At 42.1% G+C, this 27,289-nt stretch overlaps 1 protein-coding gene across 1 annotated transcript in view; it reads right to left on the minus strand.

Moving 5' to 3' along the window:
- Positions 1–27,289, minus strand: part of LOC123025692 (fibronectin type III domain-containing protein 3B-like) — a 246,434-nt gene that overhangs the window by 140,265 nt on the left and 78,880 nt on the right. The window contains exons 2-3 of the mRNA XM_044434665.1: positions 24,779–24,917; positions 9,488–9,563 (exon numbers count right to left, since the gene is read on the minus strand). Coding sequence (XP_044290600.1) covers positions 9,488–9,563; positions 24,779–24,889 — 187 coding nt within the window. The 5' untranslated portion in view covers positions 24,890–24,917. The remainder of the gene's footprint in view (positions 1–9,487; positions 9,564–24,778; positions 24,918–27,289) is intronic.

Consider the following 27,289-nt stretch of genomic DNA (forward strand, 5'->3'; position numbering starts at 1 on the left):
TCATCCCCCATCCAGCTTTTTTTTTAATTCTCTGGCACATCCCAATCCTCCCTTATTTCCCAGCAAGTGGAATTTAGTGGGAGTCTGGTAGCTGGCCTATTGTGGTCCCATGCCACCTTACAATTAGGCCACAGTTCCACAAGAATTCTGCAAAGAAGACAAGGACAAAAGATGGCAAGCAAGCCAAGGTTACCCAAAAAGTGGCATTGTGAACCCAAGCCTCCTTTTTCCTAATCAGGCACTCTGACTCTCATCGGCACAAAGCAGTCACAAGCTGTTTTAAGGTTTTTATTTTTAACAGCAGTTTGAATTGAGCCCAGAAACAAATATTTGATCCAGGTGTTTCTGGGAGAAGCTGGATGATAAAAAGGCAACACCGGTGCAGGGCAAAAGCAAGCATTAGCAAATAGCTTATCAGATTTCCAAACACATTTAATACATCCATGTTCCCTTCAAGGGGAAACTATTCAATATCTAATAAGTAATAGAACATTAAAGCCAAGACTTGGACATAATGTAGCCTCCAGCAAAGCAGCCATCCAATACATCGCTTGTTCAATCATTAACATCGTTGCCTAGTCACAGAAAGCGACCTCCACCAGCACTGTAGCCCATGCTTTTAGTACATAAGAGGGAGGGGAGAGAGAGAATCACAGCCAGTAGAGTTGTAACTCCAGATTTAATTGGTATAGTTAATGCTGGGAAAGAATAGGAAGGTGGTAGACTGCATTTTAGCAAAAAAATAAATTAAAAAAATCAACAACAAATAGGCAAGGGCTACTGGAAAATCTGACTGATCTGAGACAAAACCTTCCAAAGTAATACAATATCCGTGTAACATCATGTTGTATAAACCTTGTTGTTGATTCAGTGGTTGGCCCACCCCAAGCTAATCTAATCCGCTGACAGGGCAAGTTTCAGAACTGGGTCTTTAAATTAATGCCATCCACCCCCCATACGAGAAGAACTATGCGCAGTTAAGATGGCTAAAACCAGACAACACTAAGTTTTAAACAAGTGTCATGGTGTGATTATTCTACTGAGGCAGACCCAACTGAACAAAATTAGAAATTTTAAAATGCCATAAAGCAGAATTTACAAAAAAGAGTATAGACACAAATGTGTGTGTGTTTAAATCCCACAATGAATCATAATGGAGTCTGCAAAGAGAATAGACATAAATATTTTGGCTAAAATAGTTAGGGTCAAATGGATAGGAGCACAAGACAAATACAATCACATGCTTTTGGATGGGAATGGAGACCTCCAAGGTAGCTTTGGAGACAAAACTTCAGATACACTGTAAAGTGTTGATGCAAACAAGGAGCTCAGATTCGTCTGTTCTAGCAAATCAGCAAACAGCAAAAGGGCAGATGATAAATCAGGCAGGCTTTGCTCTGCTAGGTTTAGCAAATAAATTGCTTATTCTTGGTTAGATGACAATGCAATCAAAGGCTAAGATGAGGAAGCAGCTTTTATGTGGCTAATTCAAATTCTTTGGAAGTTCTCAAGGCTATTGAGATAAGTGAGAATTGTTTTATTTAGACTGCTATCCCTCTACCCCTGCCCAACCGCATCTCTCCTTTTCCAGGGTAGAAAACAATGGTAAATTTTTACTTTAAAAATCATACTGGTTTAATTTTTGCTTTTGTCCCAAACAAAGGGTCAAACTGATGTCTTTTCCAGGTTATTATGAGACTGTTTGGACAACAGAACACAACCCAGTGGGGCTGATTTAAGTCACACTGAATAACAGTATTGCAGGCATTATCTTAAATATTCAACACTTGAGTGTGGGTTGTTGTAAAGTGTACACTCTTGCTTAACCCTGGAACAGATGATGAGTTCTGCTAGGGCTGTTTAAACACCCAGGGGTGGATATTCAGCTTCCTGCCCAAGGATGCTACAAGTGCATGTGAGATGTGAACACAATCAAAACTTTTCTTATTATCTGGGATTTCTGAGAGCCTTTCTGTATAACTTTCTGCATCCAGCACAAGCCTGTAAAGCTCTCAAAAGTTTTACCCACCTGATCTTTCCACCCTTCTTCCCTTGGACCTGCCTGCCCACAACACCTGCTACTTCCATTTCAAGGACACCCAAAATATCACAACACAAACTGTCTTGCCAATATGACCGACACGAGGGGTGCCATCTTCTGAGGCCCTCCTCCACGTGCCTCCTTGATGGGAGGTTCAGAGAATGACAAGGCAAGAGCTGTTTTGGTTCTGAGATTTTTATTACTGGTTGTTCTAAATTCTTTTGCATGTCAATTGCTTTTATGTTCCATTCTATTGTATGTTAAGGTTCTAATCTTTAGTAAACTATGCAGAATGCTTTGGCTATTGGGCAGTATAGAAATGCAATAACAATAGTACAGTACAGTAAATGTGATTTTGATAGACTTAACTTCCACTGCTTCTGTATCATATGCTAACCTGCCAAAATTTTCCTTCCATGCATTATAAAAGATGTCTACTTAGGAAGCCCAGGCAGAAGACAAAGGATACATAAGGGAGAGACAAATGTCCAAAGACTGTGATTTTTAGTTTTTCCTTAAGTGGAATGAAAAACTGAAACAACTCAAAACTGGTTTATACATGTTGTCATGAGGCTGCCCATGACTTTTCTTTGGGGATAAAAGGGGAGGTTAGCATTTTATTCAAGGGCAATATTATGATTTTTTTTTCTACCTGTGCAGGTGCACTTAATTACTGCTACCTGTGTACACCTGTATGTCCTATTGTGAGTTTTGAATGAAATATCAGTCTTGAAAGGATTTGGCAAAGGATATGAAAAGGCAAATAATGTCATTTTAATCAAAACACTACCCATCAAAGTCATGGGTGTATTAAGCAGTTCTGCAGCTGTCCCAACAGCAGCTGACCATTAGAACAGTAACCTTCTGTCCATATACCTGGAACACCCTGAATATCCAGGGAGTTCCAATGGCCTCCACAAGCTAGGGCAGCTTATATTTAAGAAAAGGGGGCTGATTTTCATGTGTGTTCGAGCAAGATCATATAATACCAAATCAAGAGATCTGAAGGGCACACCCATACGTCTATTCAATTTGCTACCTCCAATGCCGAAGCACACTGGTCACTGGGGAGCAGGTGTGGTTGCACTTGTGTCTTTCTTGTGGGTTTCCCATGGGTGACTATGAAAGCAGCATGCTGAGCTGGATGGCACTTGGTCAGATGCAACAAGGCTCTCATGTTCTTTAGGGTTTTTCTAGGTCCAGTCAATAGCGTGTTGGGTCTTTACAAATTCACTCCGTCCTAACTGTTCTTCTCATGTTTGAATATCTAGGCCCAAGAGTCATTACTGATCTTGCAGAAACATCCCAGTTTAGAACAAATGAACTACAATAACAACACAGATTTTAATTGATGAACAGTAAAAGATGTCATCATCTATATAAAATGCAATTTAGAAATAAAACCAAGCTATAAAAATTATCCACATTGGTCAGCTTTGGCTCTCCCCTTTGGAAAACTGTGAAACACACCCAGTGGATCTTATGAAACATGGCAAACAGCATTTCCCAAAGATGAGCAAAGTGGCAGGCATAGATAGCAAAACACTCTCTTAGGGACTGGAGGTCTTGTAAACTGGAAACCAGCCAAGGAGAAAATTGGTTTCCAAGGATTTTGACATTACTATTAGCAGTGAACAGATAAGTAGGGATGTCATGGTTAGAACATTTTGGAGGGCTTCTATTCATAGGGTCACCCTAAGTTGGAAATGATTTGGAAGCATGTGACAACAACAAATTAGCAAATGGGATAAAAATTGGTTAACTACCTTTCAGGAGAGACATTGCTCCATAATCCTTGTCCCTTTGATGGACACTTGTAATGCTAAAAGGACATGGATTTCAGTGGCTCCTATGCCCATATGAACTGGCTTTAAAACGGAGAGGCCATTCATTTGAGGCTTAGGTGGGTAGTGAGCAAAAACCAAGTCTTCTTTACTGGGGGACACCCTATCTCAGGAATACCTTTCTTATGCAGGACACCTTCTCTTGTGTTTGGAAATGCTAGTTAAACTGCTGATTTGCCCACACCTTTTAATTTTAGATCTGCTAGCACTGGAGTTTGAGTAATTTCACTGATCAACTGTTTTCATGTTAATGTTTTAGTCATGGAGTTAAATGTTACTGTTATGATTTAATGATTTGCCACTATTTTGAATCTTCATGTGTGTGTGTGTGTGTGTGTGTGTGTGTGTTTTTGTGGAATGTGTACTTTTTAATTATTGTTTTATCGTAAAACTACTTCAAGGTGTTCTCTTGAGGATCCAGGTTAAAAAACAAAGTGTACCATGCTTGAACAGAAATTAAATGAAACTCCATTCCCGGGCACCTCTACTTCTTTTTGGTATGTGATTACCAGGTATGCTACCACACCAACCTAAGACCATTTACACGCGCACACGCACACACACAAACACACACGAGCTGCAGCTTTGAAATGTTAACCAAAAAACCCTCCTCTTCCTGCTCCCATTTATTGAGAAATATAACCAACTTCAAGTTTTCCTGCATGAATTGGCTCATACCTTTTGAACTGAGAGTCCCAAAGAAAATTATTGTGGCTGGCCCAAGACATAAAAAAAGCAACGGTGCCCCCTCCCCTGCCCAGCTAGTCAAGATAACTGGCCATTATTTTGGCACCTGAGGCGGAAAATCCCAGAATCACCTCCTTTTGGAAGTAACCTACAATCACAGTAAATGAAATAAGAGCCTGCTCTTTCTTGTAGGGTTGTTGGAGAAATCTGCAACAGTTCAGATGAGTTTGGGTTTCTGTGAATCTGACCTGCATTTCTGCAGCGGGCTGACCTTCCAAGTCACATGGATTCAGAGAATGCACAGCACTGATTTTTAGCTTTCCATAGCTGAACACAAATTTACTCATGAAAAAATATGAAAAAAAAACAAACTTAAAATGGCTAAAGTGAGGAAATCCACAACTGGGGAGACTGTGCTTTTTTGGAAGTACCAACACATTTGTACAAAATCCCATTGCCTCATCGAGTAGAAGATGGAACAAAAGGCACTGGATCATCCATGAAAGAGGGCTGGACGAATTTAGCAAAGTTTATATAGTCATACCTTCATGATACCCCAAGTCAGCTGCTTAAGTCACAAGGAATGCATTGCTACAGGATCAAAAGAACATACTGGACAGCTTCAGAACAATGGTTTTAGTAATAGTGAAACCTCTAATCACAGCAATGGCACGACCTTTCTAACAACTGTGAGTGCTAATCTTAAGTTCAGCTGAATTCAAAATTGTCGCTTTGAATGCTGAGAATGCAAGAAAGGACACACTAGAAAAGTAAATAAAAGCTTTACTTCTACTGAGGTAAAACAAAAGGAGAAATGTTACATTAATATTACATGATTATATATGGACTATGCAATATATTGAAATATCTATCAAGTCAGTAAGACTACCTATCTCTTAGGTAAAGACTAGGTAGAAACTACCTGTTGGGGTTGGGCTAAAGCAGGCCAGGCTCTTTGTGGTTCTCCAGATGTTTTAGACTACAACTCTTGCAATCATACTGGTAGATCTGATGGAAGCTGTCAGCCAACCCATCTGGTTCTGGCAAGGCATGGACTGAGTCATGATGCTCTCTGGGTGGCTTTAAGGCAGCCTAACTCCCATCACAACACTGTTGTGAGGATAAAGTGCATCCAGTGTGGAGGGAATGACTCCTTATATACACACCCTGGATTCCTTGAAAGGGGAGGTGGGTTAAAGGTGCAATATCCTGCATGAATAGTTTTCAAGACAATTGACTCACATATAGAAGCTAGTTATAGAAACCTTTTTAATTCTGTTCAAGGGGTTCACGATTATCATCTTGTCAAGTCTCCTTGGTTCTCATCTCTCTAGCATGGAATATGGCCAATATTTTTATATATGTGAATTTATTTACATTTTAAATTGCCCAAAAGCTGGACGAAATGAAATAAAAACGCTACCAAAAACAGACTAATGGCAGCTGGCAAACTTAGGTTTCTTTAAGTGCCAACCTCTATTGGTTCACTGGCTCCCAGTTGAAGTCCAGGCCCAATTCAAGGTGCTGGTTTTAACCTATAAAGCCCTGAATGGCTTGGGACCAGGATACCTGAAGGAGCCCCACTTCCCTTACATGCCCTCACGCCCATGAAGATCTGTGGGAGAGGCTTTGCTCCGGGAGCCCTCTTTAAAGGAGATAAAAAGAACAACAACCCGGAGCAGGGCCTTCTCTGTGGTGGCGCCCAGATTATGGAATGCGCTTTTTGGAGAGCTGCACCTGGTGCCAAGTCTATATTCTTTTCAGAGCCTGGTTAAAACCTTTTTATTTAATGGCTATTTTAAAAATTAATTTTATCGTTAACAGTCCTTTTTTGTTTTTTGTTTTTGTCTTTGTTTTTATATAATTTTACTGTACTTGTTACTGTTTTATTGTTTTAATTCTATGTTGTAAGCCGTCCTGAGATGCCGAGGCATGTGGTGATGGCATATAAAAGTTTTAAATAAATAAATAAATAAAATGAACCTGTGGACACTTACTTGGCAATCTTGACCTAGGATTTAAAGAAAATGGAATCCATCTAGATGCACAGACAGCAAGCCAGGTAGACAGCATCGCCACATGAGATCAGAGGACATGCAGAAACAGACTTCATCAACATTCCTAAGAGGCTGAAGCACTTGCTTTTTGTACTAACTGTACAGTTTGTTCCTGGTGAACAATACAGAAGACCTTTCAAGCCTAAGTCCAAATCTTAAAATTAGAATAGAAGAACATAACAGTAATATCAAACATGGAATTGTGGTAACACCATTAGAGCAAAACTGAAATGATGAATCCTATAGAGAAAGAGACCTTGCATTCTGGGCAATAAAGATGATTTGTAAAGACAGAATTCTTTAGGAAAAGGAAGCCAGGTGGGTCTTAACGTTGAATACAATGACTCCTTTTGGCCTTAATAAAATTCTTGACCTTGCAACACTCCTTTGAAATACAGCTGTTTCTAATCAGGCTTTGTGTACTTAAATGCATAGTTTGTTCTCCCAGTTCTGCCATTGAAAGGAGAGTGGAATCTGGAGAGCAAACAGCACCTGCTGCATCATACTAAGCAAGTCAGTTAATTGCTAAGGGACTGAAATGCTTGTTCATAAGTTGGATACTCTTAGATTCTCTTCCTTTAGATTTTGAGGTTTTTAACATTGCGATGAACAGTTGTATCACCAATGTGCCAAACCTGCTGAACACAGAGCAGGAGGACATGCATGTGGTCCACAATACATTGGAACCTTTTACTTTTGTTGAACAAAACATCCTTTTTGTCTATCTCCATGCTTTCTGCTTTTGGGCATTCCATCTGACCCAAGCCTGGAAACAGAAACTGAGAGGCACCCTGCTAGAAAGTGTATCTCCATTTTGCTGTATTTAATTTATTTTGAGATTTCTAGGTAGAGTGAGTGGAAGTCTGATATATACCACCTCGACTCTGGTGAGAGATGGGTAGAATATTTCAATTTGCTCCTACCTGCACGAGTCATGTGACTGGTTCTCATGCCAAGTTTAAAGGGAATAATGCCTTGAACCTGGCAGGAGAACCACTCACATGGCTGATGTAATCCAGTCAGGCCAATGTGTCACTAATCAAAAGGCAACTCACTGAGTCCATATTTCAACACATGCTCTCCTTTCTTCATAAAGAGATGAGCATTGAAACACAATATAGAAATTCAGAACATTAACACAAATGTTTTTCATTAAAACTCAATCAACACAAAAGCCAAGCTACCAACTGAGACAAGGATTTGACGGATCAGAGAATGTCACCAGCTTCCAAGAACGGGAACTAAAAAGGAGTAGAAAGAAAGACTCAATAAAAGCACTCTTTACAGAAATGTTATAATCTTAACCATATGTGTTTAAGATTATGTGTTTAAACATCAATATTTTTATTTAGTGCTATACACCAGAGGCAGGGTATGGAGTGGGCAGCCAGAGGTTTGTGCGAGAACTGCACTTTCTCCCCGATTGTGTGCACGGCCCCATGCCTAGGCAATCCACCCCACTGTTCGATCATTAAGCAATATTCAAAAATAGCCACTGCACCAGTATAAACAGGGCAACTGGCATAAACATAGTCTTGGAAACTAGATCCAGGACCTGAACACAGGACAACAGCCTTTCACATGGAACAATCTAGCGACATTGAAATGTTGCTCCAGAGGGTAGGACCAATTCTAATAGGCTCAAATTACAAAAAAGAGGGTCTCGTCTAAGCCTTAAGAAGAACTCCCTGATGGTGTGAGCTGTTCAACAGTAGGACAGACCGCTGAATGATCATATGTCATGGACACTGTAGATGCAGATTTCTTGCATTGGCAAGAGGTTGGCGTGGGTAACCTCGGGGTCTTATCCAACGATGATGATACGATTTTAAACACAAATCTTGTGGAAGGTACATACATTTAGATGTAGGTCAGAATTTATCCAGTGCATGTCAATAGCTTTGTGAAGCCATGTATGAGTGCGTTACTATTGAAACCAAATGCTAATGCACTTAGCTATAACTGAATCCTAAGACTGTAACTTATGAACAAGTCAGATATCAATATGTTAATAACGAGCAAAATTCAGCTTCATTAGTTGCCTTTTCATTTCTGCTTTAAATGAGAAAAGAAAAACCAAACATACAAATGGGAATCGTTTGATGAGATTATTCTGTTGTAGGTCACGGCTGAAATGCTCTTTTCTTAATATTGAGTTCCAGTGATTACTTTTTTTCGCTTTCATGATAACTGCCTTCAAGCAGGAAAAAAAATACAAAAAGCCCATAGCCCCTGGGTAGTTTTATTTACCATGAATGACTCACACACAGTATGCATAATTGCTAGCACCACCTCTCCAAGAATTTGGCAGTGTTACAGGGAGCATTCCCCCTCCCACAGGTGTGAGCGTTGCTTGAAGAATTTCTCCATTGTGCTTTTCGTCAACTTTAAGCAAGAATTATATATTGATCAGACACTTTTCATGTGGCCCAGGTAAGGAAAACCCAACTTGACTTTTATTTTCTGGTCCTCCACATCCCTCTTAGGGAGAAACCCAAGACAGCCGAGGGTGTCCCAGTCCATGTAACTTGAACCAAAGCCATGCACTATCAGACTGAAAGTACAAGATGCTTCTCAGTGTTCCTGAACCCACATTAGGAGTCCTTAAAAAATGCTCCCTCTCTAAATATAGTAATGGCTGCAGAGCCGAGCTGCAAGTGATCCTCACCCCTGCTAAGTTTTAGAGAGAAAATATTTAAGGCAGACAGTTTGCATGCTATACCTTTACAATTATTGTTTCATAAACAGAAAAATGAAAGCAATAACAACAAATCTACCGAAGATCTGCCAAGGACTTCACATGGGGAATTGCACTCTTCACATTAAACAGGAATGCATTCTTGTAACATTTTCCTTACCTTGAATGCACTGAAGAGTTCCATCTTCACCCCTTATTGTAAAAGTTTCACCTGGATTGACTTGCACAAAAATCACCTGCCAAAATAAAGACATTGATACGAAAATCTTAGTCAAATCGTATCCTTTGAGATTTATACACCAGAATATAGGCTCAATGCAAGAAGTTTTAGAAAAATTGAAAAGAGAAGCGCTAAAATATTAGTACAGATCTTCTAATTACTAAAATTAAGTCACCTTTAAAATAAAGCTGGATGTTCCATACATGAAAACTTGATTTTTAAAGGAAAAATTCAAACATCTTCAAGGCTCTAAATATGAAAAGGGTCAAAGAAAATTTCTATTGCCACTTAAAAAACACATAAGCAGACCCAAGACAATGCCAATATGGTAGAATGACTGCTTCAAGAAGGCTAAAATTTCCTGAACAAAATAAATGCCTACCCTGAAATGAGCAAACACATTCTGACAAACCAAAATGCTAACCTATGATAAGGTAAGCAAAGACTAGACTGCTGAAGACAGAAAAACAGATACAGATTTAAATAAATCCTAAGCAGGGCACAAACCAGAGAAACAATGGCCTTTTTTGATGCAGAGAGGTATTCTTTAAACGTTTGTGAAGTAATACTGGAAAATTGCAGAGAAACAGTAGTGGCAGGAGTGATTATATTAGTATCTACTGCAAAAGTTGTTGGAGAGTTACCACTACCTAGACAATCAGAAGTGTCAAGCTTTGGAATGAACTGGCAAACGCAAAAAGCACCCAGTTTCCAGATCTACAGTAGTTGGCAGAGATCTTAAACAACAACAACAACAAACCTCAGATGTGATACTGCTGAATTAATTGCAGTATGTAGAAGATACTTGAAAGACTGCCTGTTTCAACAAGTGCCTTCTACCAGCTGCATGGCTCTTTTCTTAATATTGAGCTCCAGTGAAACAATCTCTTAATCAGAAGGGACCACATATCCCACATCGCATCAGCCATGAAGAAATACCAGCTCCATTGGGTTTCTCCTTTGCCTCTGAACTGTTTCCAGCTGGATGTTATTGCCATTTCATTGGTGCCTGGTTTTGCTTTTTCCATTTTAATGCCTCATCACTTTTTCCTTTTCTGCTTTGTCTTTTACATTAGATGTTCATGGGCACTGACATTCTTGCTTTTCTGATCATATGTAAGACATTCTGGGTGCCTCTTGAGCAAAAGAGCTGGTAAACATTCTTCAAATAAGCAATGATGTTCGGCTGTTGAGTCGTGTCCAAATATAAGTGATCCTATGGGCCAAAACTCACCACAATTTTCAATCCAGTGCCACCTCTTTCACGTACTGGCCCACATCCTCTTTGATGGAGTCTAACCACCTTGCTCTTTGGGGAGCTGGCTTTCTTTTACTGCAGAGCATTCCAAGCATTATATCTTTTTCTAATGAGCTTGATCACATGACATGACCAAAATAAGTGAGTCAACTTTGTTACCTTGCCAGCCAGGGACACATCTGGTTTAATATGCTCTAGCACCTGCTTGAGCAATAAACAATATAGGATTTGACTAAAACCTGTCCGATCTGGCATCCTGTCCCATAGTGAACAACCATTCTTGAGAAGCCCACAGGCAGGACAAGGGGTCCGTAATCCTTGCTCACCGTTCACAGCAAGCAACTGGTACCTCTGCTACTAGAGGAAGCACATAGCCACCATGTGCAGTACTCTTTGATACTTTTATCCTTCTTTGTACACCATCCTCTCAAGATGGCGGCTATCACCACACCTTATAGCAGTGAACTCCATAGTTTAATTATGCACCGTGCAAAGAAATGTTTCCCTTTGTCCATCTTGAATCTCCATTTGGTTTCATTGGATGACCTTAATGCCTAGTAATATGACAGAGGAAGGAAACCATTTCCCTAGCCACTTTACACCATGCATAATTGTATGCATCTCTGCCATACCTCCCTATGTGCTTTTCTACTAAATTAAAAATCCTCAAGCATTAGAACATTTCTTACTATAAGTAGACATGAGTCACTAAAATAAACACATACTCTTCCCCCATTTATCTCTGCCGTCATCTTCCTCCCATACCCCTGTTTTGTTTCCCTATGCCCATTTAGAGATGGCCAGTTGCTCAGGGCAGAGACCTGTCCTCTGATTTTTGCAAAGTACTAGGCACTGATGCCACTCTATAGAGAAAGCTATTTATGAAAAGCAAACACATATAAAGTATCATTACAATTCACTACTCCTGAGCCTTTAGTCAGGAGGCGTACTTGCCTGAGCAATGTAACATCAAAGTGAGGGATGCTCTTTTCCCATTGCAAAATGCAGCATGCAATTTTTCTGTTCATGAAAGGGCAGAGGCAAACTCTTTCAAGTTCATCCTTCTGAGAAGCAGCCATTAGTTATCTGGTAACTCAGTGAATACAAGGGAAGTTTGCCAAGGAAGGTACACAGGTACCTGGAAGCATACCTGACCACACCGAGCATGTCCAGAGCCAATGTTTGGTGCCACCTGATAAATATGCAAATCTTTTTTTCACAGAGGAACAATTTGTGGGTAAGAGTTAGGCAGCTGCAGTAACATCTTCATCAACTCTTGTAACATGCATCAACATATCCCATGACACTTGAAAGCATCTTTTGGTTATAATTTGCCCCAGGATACAAAGTAGGCTGTGGAAGGCGGTAGATTGTGGGCTGCAGTAACATACTAAACAAAGATGTCATGGGTGCCACACTCATGAGGACAAAATAAAACCATTCCGTGCACACTTTTTCTGACACAACAATGCTAGAGAGACTTACAAAAAGCTATCACAGCTGTTGCCCTTTTCACTGCACCCAAAAATACTGCACCAAAAAGCCATTTCAAGAGACATGGTAAGTTTCTGTATTAAGGACTTCCAAGCACAAAAGTGGAAAGAGCTATTCATAGCCACTGCTTACATTATACAACTTAGGAAGCAGAAGTATCCTGATCACTGTGTGAGGTCGTCTCTGTTTATTTTAGTCAGTGTCTGAAAGGATTGTATCCTGATGACACAAACTTCAAGCCAAGGATCATGTAGAACTGCTGAACTATCAGAGAGCACACACTGCTTCTGCAAAATTTGGAACTAAATTTGAGCATTCTCTCAAAACATGAGGCTGAATTTCATTGGTAGAACTGCTACTATCTCTATTTTTTAAAAAAAGTTTGATCAACGGTATTCCTAACCTGGCATCCCCAAAGAACAGAATTCTGTATGGGGCTCTACAAAAAGGAACGGGGTTGATTTTCAAGAAGTGGGGTCACCAGGGACAAAGAGCAAGGCTAGCCTCCACCCCAGGTGGAGGTGTCCATAAGGCACACTGATCTATTTTCTCTTTTCATGTACAAAATGGTTGCTATTCACTTACCGGGAGAGAGGAGGACAGGCAGGTGGGGAGGCAGGCAGGAACGGGCAGGGGGCAGGCACTGCACCTGAGCAAAGCCGTAACTCTTAGTGGCAGAACAATTTCTTTGCATACAGAATGCCACCTGATTTCAGGCATTGCAAGTTAAAACATTTATGTAGCAGGTGATATGGATGTTTTATATGAGGGATATTTTTTGTGTTGTTTGTTTGTTTGTTGAAAATGCAGCTCAGCCTCAGCCTCAACACTGACCTTTATGGACTCTCTTGCATGGATGTGGTAAGATACTGTCTCATAGCACAACCTCACAGTCCACAACAGCAGTGGGCCTTCAACAGCTACCCCACAGTGCTGATTTCTGGCACCAGCCCTAGGCTTCACCTCAGCCTCAATTCTTTTTTCCACATTGGCTTTGCAGCGCTCCAATTCCAAACAGAGAACACCCACCCCCAAATTCCTGAAATCCACCAAGGACTATTGCAGTAGCAGAAGCTAGCAAGATCTCTTTACCATACAGGCAATGACTTTTCCATAGACAGCAAGGCAAGGACCCAGTTTCTGAGGAACAACACATGCTTGGAAGGTTGTTGTTGTTGTTTTTTTTTTTAAGAGAGGCACTGCGTATCATACATAAGCTCTGAAATAACAGTAATTTTGCACAAGCCCATTGTCGTGGCCAAATTATACGTTCCAGAAAGGGAAAATGCTAACGTGGACCCTTATTGTTAGGCCTGTGGCAAGATTTTCACTAGACACTGATTAAGACGGACAGGGGCAGCAAAGACACCACAGTCAAAGTCCCAGAAGAGATAAAAATAAACCAACAAAAGGCAGTCAATCCGCAACCTCAGTTCAGTCAGCAGTTAAAGACATCTGCCTTCCAGCCTGCGATTGCCTATGAATTATTCACAAGGGTCATAACTTTCTTCAAATAAAACATAGCATTCAAAACAAAGTGATAGAGCTGGGAAGATCAAAACGTGTGTCTTTCCTTAAAGACAGGCATGTTATTTAAATTATATGGCATTTCAATAACATTCAAACCATTGGACTTTGAGAAATGAAAGCCGCAACTCTGCTTTCTAGAAATTAAACGCCAACCTCCACCCTGATCCCTGGTACACAAAACCAATACCAATGTGCTAATGAAAGGAGTGCTTAATGCCCAAGTGAGTGCCAAGGATCAAACCTCCCTTGGTCTCACTATATGACCTGGAAGCCTTTCCTTCACTCCCACTTTGCACATGCTCAATGGCACTCCCATCTCTTATTACTCCTAATGTCCCACAAATGAGCCTAGTGAGTACTGGAACAGTTTATAGAGCCCCAGGAGAAAAGGTCTTCCACATCCTTTTCTGGCTTTTGGCTTCCTGTGTGATTCAGGCCTGAGTCACTATGGCAACCAGACGGTTATCTAAAGCATCACCTCAAGACACCAAGCCAGCTTCAGCATCCTAATACGCAATTCCCACCTATAACTGATGCCAAAGAAAAGGGAGAAAAATCATTATCAGAATTAGAAGTCTCCCATCCTCCCTTCCCTGCAACCCCAACCAGATTCCACCAAGAAATACCTCCTATTTGTTCTACAGAGGGCAACTGAAGAGAACTTTGCAAATTCCATTCCTCACTTGTAATCTAACAACAGGGGAGGAGGCAGTCTCATGGCACTTCCCTGACAACTACCATCCATCTCACAGCAATATATTTTCACCTCAAAGTGTCCTGATGCAGAAATTTGAGATACTCTAGGACACTCAAACCTCTGCAATGTAATATATGGACACACATACTTAAAATATAAACATCTCCTCATTTTGGAGCAATGCAGACATTAGGATTGGAAAGAATACCATTTTTAAACTCTACCTCATCTTAATTCTGGTTGAATACTGGCTTATCTTGCACTTGTGGGCTCCTGCTTGTTGTCTCCCATCAGGGGAAGAACTTCACTCAAGAGGACTCACCCGGAAGACATAGCATAGTGAGTCCAAACAGGGATGCCCCTAAGGAGCCATAGCAGTGAGCACTCTTGCTCCAGGCACTGCCACCAAAGCCAGTTTCCTGAAACATGGAGGTCACTTTTGTCTCCCACCCCCCAGGTACTAGGCAACAGGTTCCTCCTAGATTTGTTCAAGCAAGTCTTCATTTATCCAGACTGTAAGTCACCAAATAGGGAAATCGCAACAGGCTCACTTGACCCTGGAGCTGGGCTGGTTGTTTTCTCATCCCTGGGAGTCTGGCCACCTTACGCAGTGCTACAGATCACAAGATCTCCTGGCACATATTCTCGCCGCTCTATCTCTTGCCCGCATAGCTCAGGCACCTTATCAACAGCCAAAAGGCAGGTCTCCTGGCTTCCCACCTCAAGGTGTCATCTGGGAGCCCGCCCCACAGCAGCCAGTCCCCTAAGGCAAAAATAGAGACTGAGCAGTGACTGCAGAGTGAACAGCTGAGAGTGAACAGCTGAGAGAGGATAACTCCTGCAAAAAGCGGGGGAGAGCGAGCAAGGCAGAAGGGTGAATAGCTGCCCTCGTGATGACTGACATGTGCCAGTAGCCCCGGGTCTTGCTGTGAACAACACTGAAACCACAGCGTGTAGTTCACCTACAATGTCTGGTTGGGAAGGGAGGCACTAGGAATCGGTTTCTAAAGTAATACTTTCTCTGAACAAGCTCCTGGTTACGGAAGCTGGCAGGAAAAGCCAAGCAAAAGTGACTGGGTAGCAGGTTGCCTTGTGAATGATGAACCAAAATTTTTCTGGAATTCTGGCTTATTGCTGTGTGTGAAGCCATTGGGTAGATCTGCCGAAACATGCTAAACCAAGCTGTGAATCGGCTGCACAGCATGGGTTGCTCATGGAATAACTCACACTGTGTCCAACAGAACACTGGCAACAGTGCCAAGAATTGCAAGATTTGGGGAGGGGGGAGGGATTGCTACTTTTGCTCATGGCTTCCATTAACCCATGGGTAAAACAATCTCTAGAACTGTCCATGGGTTCTCAGGGTAGCTTGTTGAGGGGGGGAAAACCTCTAGTCTGGGTCTGGATTGACAGTTCCTCCTGCCCCCCTCACAATAACATCATGGAGAAGGAAAGGCTGCTGTTGCTTGCTTCTACCCTGCCAACCTCCAGGCTTCCTTCCTTTTTTAAATTCTGGGATGACATCTGCTTCTGGTCTGAAATAGTTCCATATTTGTTATTGCACTGTACCATTTTTCTTTACAGTAGTTTCAATTACAGTTTAATGTGGTGAGAAAATATTGAGTCATTGATGGATTGATGTTAAAAGCACTACCTCAAAAAGATATAATCCCAACATCTATCTAAATCTATGGTCAGCCTTCACCTACCTGGTGCCATGTAGGTATGTTGTCCTACAGTTCCCATAATTCCCACTCAGTTCAGCCTGGGGGACTGTAGGAATTGTAGTCCAAGACTTCTGGAGACCACCAGGATGCAGAAGGCTGGACTAAGCCTTTTCTCGTTTACTATAAAAAAGAGTGCTCCTCAAAAAGCTGCATCTAAATAAATCACAACAAAAGCGGTTTTATTCCTGTTCCTATTTGCTTTGGGATTAACTGCTCCTGTATGTTTGCGAGATACAGAAGCTTTCCAAGAATCTAACAGCACATCTGCTGCCATGTTTCTTGTTTGCACAGAGTTCTATCAATGGATACCTATAATCAGGGCAGTTGCTACACTGCCAGAAATGGCAGTCCTGCAAGATCCTCAGGCAGAATGCCTGGTGCTCGGGAGGCATGTTCTGAAGATTATTTGCAGCTGGATCGCCCTCTGCCTAAGGGGCAGAATGAATGACCTCTCTGTCTGGTCAGCCACTCTTGCAGGCAGTCTGCTAAAATGAAAGACCCTTTAAGTCTTACCCAGCAATGCAACAAGGTCTTTAAAATAAGAGAATTGCGTGCTGAGATATATAGTTTGCATCGGCACTGAGAAGAACTGCAATGGGAAAATTGTTCCATCCATGTTTGAGAAGACACAAGTGTGCATTCTGGAAAAGTTTCCTCTCAAGGCTCCACAGTTTTATAGAAAAAGAAAACTAGGGGAATAGTTTTGAGATGCTTTTAATGGGAAATGCATAGCTATTGCTTCTAATAGATCTATTTCAATCAGGGTTCAGGCCTGATTTTGGCACGGAAACAGCCCTGTTCACCCCCGATGAAGACCTATTGTTGGAGAGAGATGGGCATGTGCCCCTGTTGATACCCCTGGCTCTCTTGGCACCTCTTCATACCATCAACCTCGTATCCTTCTGGAGTGGGTGGCTGAGTTGGCAGTGGTTCTACTCCTACTCTGAGGACCATCTCCAGAAGGTGGTGCTTGGGATACAGCCCTACAGGCCCTCCAGCATGGGGTTCCTCAAGGGTCTGTTATATCGCCCATGCTATTCAACACCAACATGAAACCACTGAGTGGGGTCATCCAGAGTTTTGAAGTGCGTTGCCATCAGTATGGTGATGACACACAGCTTTGTCCCTCCTTTTCATTGTCAGCACGTGAGGCTGAGGATGTGCTAAACTGGGATACGACTACAACAATGGACTGAATGAGGGCTAACAAACTGAAACTCAACCAGACAAGACTGAGATGCTGTTGCTGGTTGGTTCCTTTCACCGGATGGGGGATGTTCAACCTGTTCTAGATGGGTTTGCACTCTCCTTGAAGGAGCAGGTCCATAGCTTGGGGGTGCTCCTTGATCCATCTTTGTCACCTGAGCCTCAGGTGACATCAGTGGCTCAGAGTTTCTTCTACCAGGTTCAGCTGCTGGCCCAGCTGCATCCCTGCCTGGACAGGGACAGCCTGGCTTCAGTGATCTATGCTCTGGTAATCTCTAAATTAAATTGCTGCAATGTGCTCTGTGTGGGGCTGCCCTTGAAGATGGTTCAGGAAGTGCAGCTGGTGCTGAATGCAGCAGCCCGATTAATAACCAGGACCCACATGTCTGGATATATAAGTTCTGGCCCACTTGCACTGCCTGCCTGTATGGTGGTTCCGATCCCTATCCCTAACCGTATAAAACCCTACATGACATACCTGGAGCACCTCTCCCAGTCGCAATATACTTGGACACTACACTCAACCTTCTTCCAAGTGCCAACTCCAAGAGAAATGCAGAGGGTGGCCACTAGGGGGAGGGGTTTCTCTGTGGCGGCCCCCCATTTATGGAATAGTCTCCCTACTGCAGCCCAGCAGGAGTCAAATCTCAATGCCAGGTTTTCGGTGTCAGGTTAAGACGACCCTCTTTTCTGAGGCTTTTAAGGTCCACTTGACCAACCAGGGGCTTGAGGAGGATGAGCCTGTGTTTGGAGAGACACTCTTCTTGCCATTCTTTGCTGTGTTTTTGTGTTGCCTGTTTTACCATCTGTTTTAGCTGTTCTAATCTTTTCTGATTTTATGGTATTTTTATCATCTACTTTTATGGATTGTGTAAACCGCCCAGAGAGTCTCAAAGGTGGGGTGGTATAGCAATGAAATAAATGATAATAATGCTGTTCTCCTCTCAGTGCTTTAATATGGATTTTGGACTGCTGGTCCATGCTGAGCATTTAATGTGTTCTGACGCAGTTTTACTTAAACCATTTCAGATGTTTTAGTCAGAAAACAGCACATACATATTTTTAAATATCTAAATGCTAAAAAGGCTTTCCTGGTATCTGTTAGCCATTCTCCAGTTGGATGAGCGGTTTATTTGGAATTCCAATTTCCTGCCCATGTGCAGAATCCCAAAGCACAATGAATATCATATTCATTTCTGCAGTGCGTAGCCAGGAAGCAGTTAAACAGCAGAGTGTGCAACCAGTTTAGCGATGGCCTCAGGAGGGAAAAGCTGGAGAACATGCCTCTTTCACAATAGCAGGACAACCTTTCCTAGAATCTGTCTGGGACTGGACAGACAACACACACCGCAGCTCTTTGGGACATACGAAAGAACCATAATGCTCAATACTCCCCCAAGGAAAGAGCTTCAATCAGCCCATTCCAGTTTTGTGGTGTTAGTTCTACTGTAATGACTTGCACTTTCGGATTGCACAAAATAAAGGAGTTTAAAAGCAAAAGAGCTATGGCTTTAGGTTTCCTTCCCAGGCGCTTGACTTTCTTTACCGATCGCTTGCAAATACTTTTCTTCATGGAACTACAGTATTCCGAAATGCCAAAGAAGCCATTTCTAAACAGAAAAATGGAGTAGCTGGAAGGAGCCACTAATGTAATTTTTCTCCAACACTATAATCAGCCAACCACAGTCCCAACTCTGGAATTTTTCTGCTGCTTCCTGCAAAGGGAAGGCTAGAGCACAAATCCAGCAATGAAGCTTCTCAGTTAACCCACCATAGATTGCTGATTAGATGAACCAGCACGTTATGCTCTTGCTGTGTTGTCCATGCAAACCAAAGCTACTCAGTCCTCACCATATGGAGACATTCGTCAAGGTCCTGGATTCTGCTTGTAGACTCTGTATACTGTTGCTCTGTTTATTCTGGCTTAAAGTGGTCATTCCTACCAACATATAACTGCATGGGAATTTATGATTATGTAAAACTTAATTCTGCCTACCATCCAATCCTCTGTGATATCCTTTCTCCTCCACCACCTTATATAATTAAGATTTACAACAGCAACTCAGGGACTGCACACTTGATGGAAGGCACACTGACACTTGATGTCCCACCAGCTGGTCATAAAAAGCACCAGGCAGGCCATCCAGAAGAAAGGAACCTCATACAGGAGACAGTTAAGCTGCTTATGATACATGTTATTTGGCATTGGTTTCATTTTTAATTTTACTGTAAGCCATTTAATAAAAGCATGTCCTTAAAAACTGTAGCAGAAATACATAACCCTCAAACTGGAACTCAAAGAACAGTTTGAAGACTCTGAGCTGAAAAACTTGATAATAAAAATGTAAATAATAAAATGTAATTTCACAGGCTAAATGTACACAGACACGCAAACACAAAAATTCTCAGAGGTGTTTAAGGAAGGGGTGAATGGATGGAAAGAGATCTCATCCCTATCCTGTTTCTGGAAATCAGCCTCCTGCAACCTGGCACCCACTGAACTACAAATCCCATCATCCCCAATCACTATCCCTGCTGGCTGGACATTGCAATCTGGTGAGTGTCAGGTTGGAGAAGGCTCGTCTAGAGGATCTCTCTCTCTCTCTCCACATGCGCGCACACACACTTCCTTGTCCAGACCTGACAAGGAGACTCATATACAACATAACTACATTTTCCATTCAGTTACGGTTTCCTGCACTGAATTGACTAGCAGAAAAAATTGTCAAATGGAGACACACTGAGCCTGCCAGAATCTGTATTTGGTGCCTTTCTAAGGAAACTCTCTCTGCCAGCGCTGACAGACCTGTCCCTCCCACCAACTTTTCATGCAGGCAGGTGCCCTGGAGCCCTCCTGCCAACGTCAGGTGCCCTTTTGCAACCCTGCACAGGTTCAGAGAGAAGAGGAAAACACCAAGCACACCCCACCGCTCAGTGCTGATTCCTCCTTGGCTTTAGCCCACATTCTTTATCGCCAGTCTCCACAAGAGCAGCGAAGGGAGGGGAAAAACCATGAAACACATTTTCCAGCCGACACCCCCTCAGCCTCCCCCTCCCACACCAATCACACAGGAATAAAATGGATGCTATGCACGTCCCTCCCTCGGAGCTTTGCTGGTGCTCCATGACCTCACCATCCGAGCGGGAGCCAAGTTTGGAACTCCATCTGGGACAAATAAGATTGGGCCACAGTGCACTCTCTTTTGTTTATACACAGTGACTTAGAATGTCTTGGTGGTAAGCAAACTCACTTAGGAGATTTATTTCTCAAGTCTTCCAAAACAATTTTTTGCACTCTGGAACTACTTTGCGACTCAGATTAACTTTCCAAGATAGCAAGCTAGTGGGGTTTTTCCCCTTCTCCCTCTCCAAAGATAATTAATTGTTTCTGAAAGTTATAATTAGCCCAAATGCTGCAGCAGTCTCTTGAAAATTAAGAAAAGGGCACTGTAGCAGCAGAAGAAAATCAAAGTATTGTGTTACCACAATCAACCAGGAAAAAAGTATCAGTCAACAGACCACAGTATTATAAAACCTGGCTTATCTTCCTTCTAGGTGGACCTGCACTCAAGGAACTCTAAAGCCCCCTTTAGATCTGCAATATGGATACCATGAGCACACGTATGATGGGGACAGGGCTGCTGGAGCCCGCCAGCACTTTCATTTCAGGATCTGGAAAGCGCTTATGGATGTGTAGGTGCACCTTGATTGGGCTGACACCCTGCTTGGCAATGCACTTTCCACACCAACATTCTCCCCTATCTCTACCTGTGTGCCTACAAAATTCCCCTGAGCTGTCTCTGCCCCTCCAGCAAGCTCCATGGGCTCCCACACTCCCAAGGCCTGGCACCCACAAGGACCATCCAGGCCCTTTGATTAAGCACCTGGTCTGGTTCTGGCTCATCAAGACAGCTACTCTCAAAACATGTTACACTGGATGCGCCTTTAAGCATCCTGCCAGAAGGCTCTTCCTGGAAGCCTGAAAGAGATATCACAGGGTCAGGGAAAAGAGAGGGTAGGCAGGTGGACTGGTGCTTTGTTTTGTTTTTTTAACTAGGAGAGAGGGAGAGAAAGATCACCCATGAGTTTGTGTTTTAAAATTCAAAAAGCAGGCCTCTTTTTCACACTGAGCAGATGAGCACATAAAATGATTCTGAGATGTATCCCTCCAGGTGATGTTTACTGTGAACAATTGTTCTTGCAAAGCAAAGCAGAACCCTTTAGTAAAAAAAGAACCAGCATGACAGGGAGAACCCCTTTCCTGCAATGCTTTCCTTCTTCCGGGAGGACTTTCCCCCTTTCTCTCTCTCTGCTATGGAAGAGACTCTCTCAAGTAGGTGCAAGCAGCGCAGACCAAAAATAGGATTTATTCTTTTAGCTTTACTTGCAAGAAACTAGATCTATCATTGTAGCTGCCAGAGGAGCAGGACAGGGGCTCTGTGTGTGTGTGTGTGAGGGAGAGGGAGAGGGAGAGGGAGAGGGAGAGGGGGGAGAGAATTGAAATATCTCAGCCTTCTCCCACCTTGATTTCTCCAGATGTTTTGCACTTTACTCTCCTCATCTGCCCAGCCAGCTGAGCCAATGATCAGGAATGCTAGGAACTGTAGTCCAAAACATCCAGCAGGCACCTAGTTGGGAAAGGCTGGGATATCCAACCGGAATATCTCACAACAAAAGATACTGAAGAGCATAGCCCGAACATTTCAAACACCATGAAATCTGAGTGGAGCTTGCATAATAATGATGCTGAAAAATAAAACTCAGAAATAGAGTATGGTCCCATTACTCTGTTGGACATTATCCCTACTATAATCATGATTGCAAACTGCAGCTGTCAGTTCAGCAGTATACAAATTTAAGAATTGAACAAGTGGCAAGTTGAAGGTGAGAATGTATCAGCCTTGTCTTCTACATGCATGTGTGCCTGTGGGGGGGGGGGAGCACATATGTAGGAAAAAGCCAGCTCTGTCCCCCACCCCATGAACCTGCTATTTGATTGAACAATGACACCCAAACAGGGCTCATGTGAAACAGAAAATTTACAAAAAATTAATAACCATGGCTTTGTGTCTGATTTAGCTCAAAATCTTTCTGAACGGTTATATTTCAAGCACACAAATTTGTGCTATTTCAAGCACAAATAGATGGAATGTTTTCCCAGGATACTGTGGCATAATGGAACTGTACTCAGTGCCTGGGACTGGGCATCCGGGTTTTAAACCCAGCTTTAGAGTACCAGCTTCTTCTCTGGAATGATTCATTTTTCCAGAGTTCTCAAGCAGAGATGCTGAAGTCTGTTACAATTATAATTCTTTGTTTCACTCTCAGTAAGTATTGAGTCTGTCCTTTTACAATAGATGCGAAATAGCAAATGAGTTCCAAAGCCCAATGATTCTCTGTACATATCATATGGCTATTTAATTCTCTTTCCTGCTTAAATTTTGGCTGTTTCACCCTATGGTGGGCACATCTTTGTTGCTTTCATTGGCTAACTTCTAGATTTTGTTTCAAACAACATCCAGCTCAGTAGACCTCAGGGATTTGCTTTGTTAAAAAAAGCCAATGAATGGTAAAAAGAGAAGGAAGGGGGCTCTAGTCCATATGCAAGACAAGCAGCTGCAGAAGGTCAGGGGATGAGCCAGACAACTGAAATCAGGAGGATGGCAGGCACGTGTCTTGCATGCAGGAAGTTCCAGGCTCAGCCCTTGGCCTCTCTGGTTACAAACAAATCTCAGACAGTAGAGTTGTGGGAAAGACTCCTGCCTGAGCCTTGGAGAGCAGCTGCTAGCCAGAAAAAAAAACAATACTGGACTAGCTGGGCCAGGAGTCTCTCACTTAGCATGGGCCAGGTGGTCAACAGATGTTTCCAACATCTTGTGTGTGTTTTTAAAGCACACACACACAGATACACATTTCCCTCCCAGTGACCTAACCGTCTGGTAGAAGGAAAGCTCTTTTCTGGAATCTAAACAAGGAGCAATTATGTCTGGGCAGGGTGTACTAGAACTGGGGTTCCATGACGGCAGAGCATCTGTTGTTCTAAGGCAGTTACTCTCCGAATGTGGGAGCAACTCCGGTGAAGATTGCAGTGCGCAGGAGCATGGTGATGGACCTCCAAATGCCTTGATTAGTCCATCTCTCTTCCCCATAGTTCTATCTGGGTCAAGGACCAGCTAAAAGTCCTTCTCTGCTTCTGTAGCTTTTAATGCAGGGGTGCAGAACCTGAGGTCTTTGCACCAAATTTGGCTCTCCGTTTTCCCAGCTGGCTTCATCTCCTTAGCCTGACTTTCCCCCACTAGTAATTTTATTTTTATTCATTGCATTTGTATCCCAGGCACTCTCTACAATTGTTGCAAGAATTTAAAACATCCCAACAAATTCACAAATTTCTAGAAAATATTTAAAAACCATTAATTTCTGGAAAATATTTGAAACCTTGCTATGTCAACTTGACAACAAATGTCTTGTTTCTTTGAAAAACACTATGCCATTTGCCATTTATAAAAAGCCATAATTCTTGGGTAATTGTCCAAAAATAAAACCATCCATATGGAACAGGCAACTTCAATCACCTCAGGCTGGAGAACAGACTGGATCATGTACAGGGTTAGTTATATTCAAAGCAGACCCATTGAAATGAATGAGACTTAAATTGGAGTAAGATTGGATACAACCCATTATCACTAGATGGCAGATTCATCTTGCAGATTCATGCAGTGCCTGTCAATTCTCTCTATCTTTCATCCTCTTAATTTATGCAATATAGCTAATATTCTGGTCAGGGATTATGAAGCTAAGTTTGATGTCAGATTGAAATGGTTCTATCTGATCTTCTCTGTATGATAAGGAATGACCATCTGCCATTGTCTTATTACCGATGCAAAGAGAAATACACAATGCAGATGTCCCAAAAATGCAGTGATTCCCCTCACAAAATCCTGATTTTCTGCACAATTCTAGCCCCGTTGTCTTTATCTCTCTCCACACAAACTGACCACTTAAAGTGAGGAAAAATAAAATGATGTACTTTCCTGATCAGCCCTCTACAAGTGCTGTGTGGGGCTGCAGCAACCTTACTTAAGTTAAATAGGTATGGGTAGAGTCAATGCATGGATGGAAAAACTTCTTAGAAATCCATGTAAACTATCTGGAATGGTGCTATGGAAGAATGGCCTCCTCGGTGAAAGACGTGCCCATCAAACTCAAAGGAAAGCAAGTTGCAAGTCACACTGCTCAGAAGTGCCATAGCTTATGCTCTCCTCATTATCTTAAGTTAAGAAAGAGACATCTCATCTGTGCGATGCTGTGCTCCATCCTACCTGCTGCGTTCCATCTCCGTTGACTAAGTGAGGCATCATGGCTACCTCCCCATTCAGCAATGATGATAGCTCCAGTGGGATTTGGTCGGTCATCATCATTGTGACGTACATTCATGGAGAATTTTCCACAGCGGACCTCCTAAGAAAACAAACAAACAAAGATGGGGAGATATGGCTTAGATGAATCATAACACTTGGAAGCTTCATTCTTGCTTCAATACCCGTAAGAGCTGGTGTGCTTCCAGATGGACAGCTCCTTGTGCTAATAAATTATTGCTCTTCCATTTCAGTTACGAGCAGCATTAGACTTGACTTCAAACATGATTACTTGGGATATGATACATATTGCACAATCATAAGCATGTCTGTGCAGATGTACAACCCACTGAGTTCAATGGGCCTTACTCCCAAGGAAGTGTGCATGGGGTTGCAGCCAGAAATGTTACTCAGATACCATATCTTCCTGATTGTCCAAGGTTTTGTATTTTAGGTATTTTATATTCAGAACTGGTAAACTGCCTTTAATAGTTAAAAAGGGCGCATAAAATTATTTGCTTTCCTGCTTTTATTGTAAGGTTCAGGGTCAGTTACAACCCCTTAATTACACATAATGAAGTCCAAACTTTACAAATAAATCCCATGCAAAGTAATTCTAAATTAAATGAATTTCAAAATTAACCTCTCCCAGAGTACACATTTACTATAGGTGGTCATTCACCTAAAATGCCAGTTTAAGCAAAAGATTTTAGAAGATACTTGGACAAACATTCAGGGTCAGACCTGCACCAATGGCTAAGTGGCCTCCCTTCAGGAACAAAAAGGAGCATATATTCTAGTGTTTTGCTTAGGGGGAAATCCATCACACAAGCAGGAAGTCATCAGTAGCTTACCAGTGAAGTTATAAGTGCTAAGTACCCCCTCCCCATAACCTGGATGCCTGCAAGGGTAAGGTCTTCAGAAAGGAAGCTGCAGGTGTAAAGGTTTCCACAGGATACTAGCCACCTCATGCTATTGAGGTTCCAAGTCAGGTTGAGGCTTTCCACATGCAACCTCTGGTACAAGCAAAGGACTTCTTCCTTCCTTTGCGAAGAAGTTGAAGCCATCTACATGGTCTACTCAGCACATGCAGCATCAGAGATGGAGCTACTCAATGCATCTGTGTCTTCTCAATGCAATATGAGAAGACATATTGGCCTCAAACAATGGGGCATTTATCAAACACAGCAACATCTGCACACTGGACTTAGCCCTAAGTGTAATGCTGAATGCCCAGATTTTTTTTAGAAAAAATGAAATATGAAATATGACACATGATTTTCTCAGGCTGGGTATACCATTCCTAGTCAACATTTCAAGAGCTTTCAGGAAAAGTTATGTGGGTTTGTAACATTGCATTTCTTAAATTCAGTGTTAATTATGTCCTCACACTGGTTCACAAGGCCATAATTCTGTCTCTCTACAGACACACGTGAAAGTCCATTCACAGATTAAGGAAACAGATATTTCTAGACAAAAATGAACAGGAAAATCACTTAATATACTTTGTGCATCTGCACATATTCCTTAACCTTAATCCTATGTTATTCCTCCTTACCCTGCAGTACATGCAGACCAGGAAAGATATTGGATGCTGTGTTTCATTTCATTTTATTTTATTTTTGTCTTACTGTTAAACTGTCCTGAGACTACAGTAAGGGATGGTCTGAAAAAGTTTTAAATAAATAAATATAGAAGCCGGTTGCAGGATCAGGAGCCGCAAGCATCAGACAGGCCATAAGGGCTTGGGAAGCAGTGAATGCAGTCACTTAATTTGCGAATGGTCCGTGCTTGTCAAGGAAATCAGTCCAGAGAAGACATATTGGCCTCAAACAATGGGGCATTTATCAAACACAGCAACATAGATTGGGTCAAAACTGGCAAAGTTACAGAGTTAGGGGAAAGCAAACCTGGTATTCAAAGGCTACCAAATGGAATTGCTTTTTGATGTCACTTGAATCTGACAGAGTGCCTTATTTCCTACTGGCTTCTTCTCCAAAATATAAACAAATATTTCCTTGTGCCAGTGTCAATCACCTTCACTCAACCCACCTATCAAATGCCCACACCAAGTCTCCAATCATTTCACACTCCCTATGCTCTCCCCAGAGACACACAGACATATACAATTTCCCACATTTACGGGCACAAAGGACAAGAGGGATCTATGCAAGACCCCCATGCCTAGCTTAAACAAGAACCTCCTGTAAATCTGCAGATTAATCATGCTGGGGTTTTGTTTTTATATTTAAGACTTATTTTACTTTTGACAAGTTAAAAGATGGATTTCCAGAGCTGGTGTGGAAACACATGATTCTATTCTTTGCCTAAATTTTAGAAAAAATAAATTAGGCACTGGTTCATGACATCTTCAAGACTGCGTCTGCATGTTCATGAAAGTCTATCAATCATGCAAGGAAAGGAGCAATTGCCAAGAGAGAGAGAGAGAGAGAGAGAGAGAGAGAGAGAGAGAGA

This window comes from Varanus komodoensis, unplaced genomic scaffold (assembly GCF_004798865.1).
Source record: "Varanus komodoensis strain SLA01 unplaced genomic scaffold, ASM479886v1 scaffold28, whole genome shotgun sequence".
Lineage (NCBI taxonomy): Eukaryota > Metazoa > Chordata > Lepidosauria > Squamata > Varanidae > Varanus > Varanus komodoensis.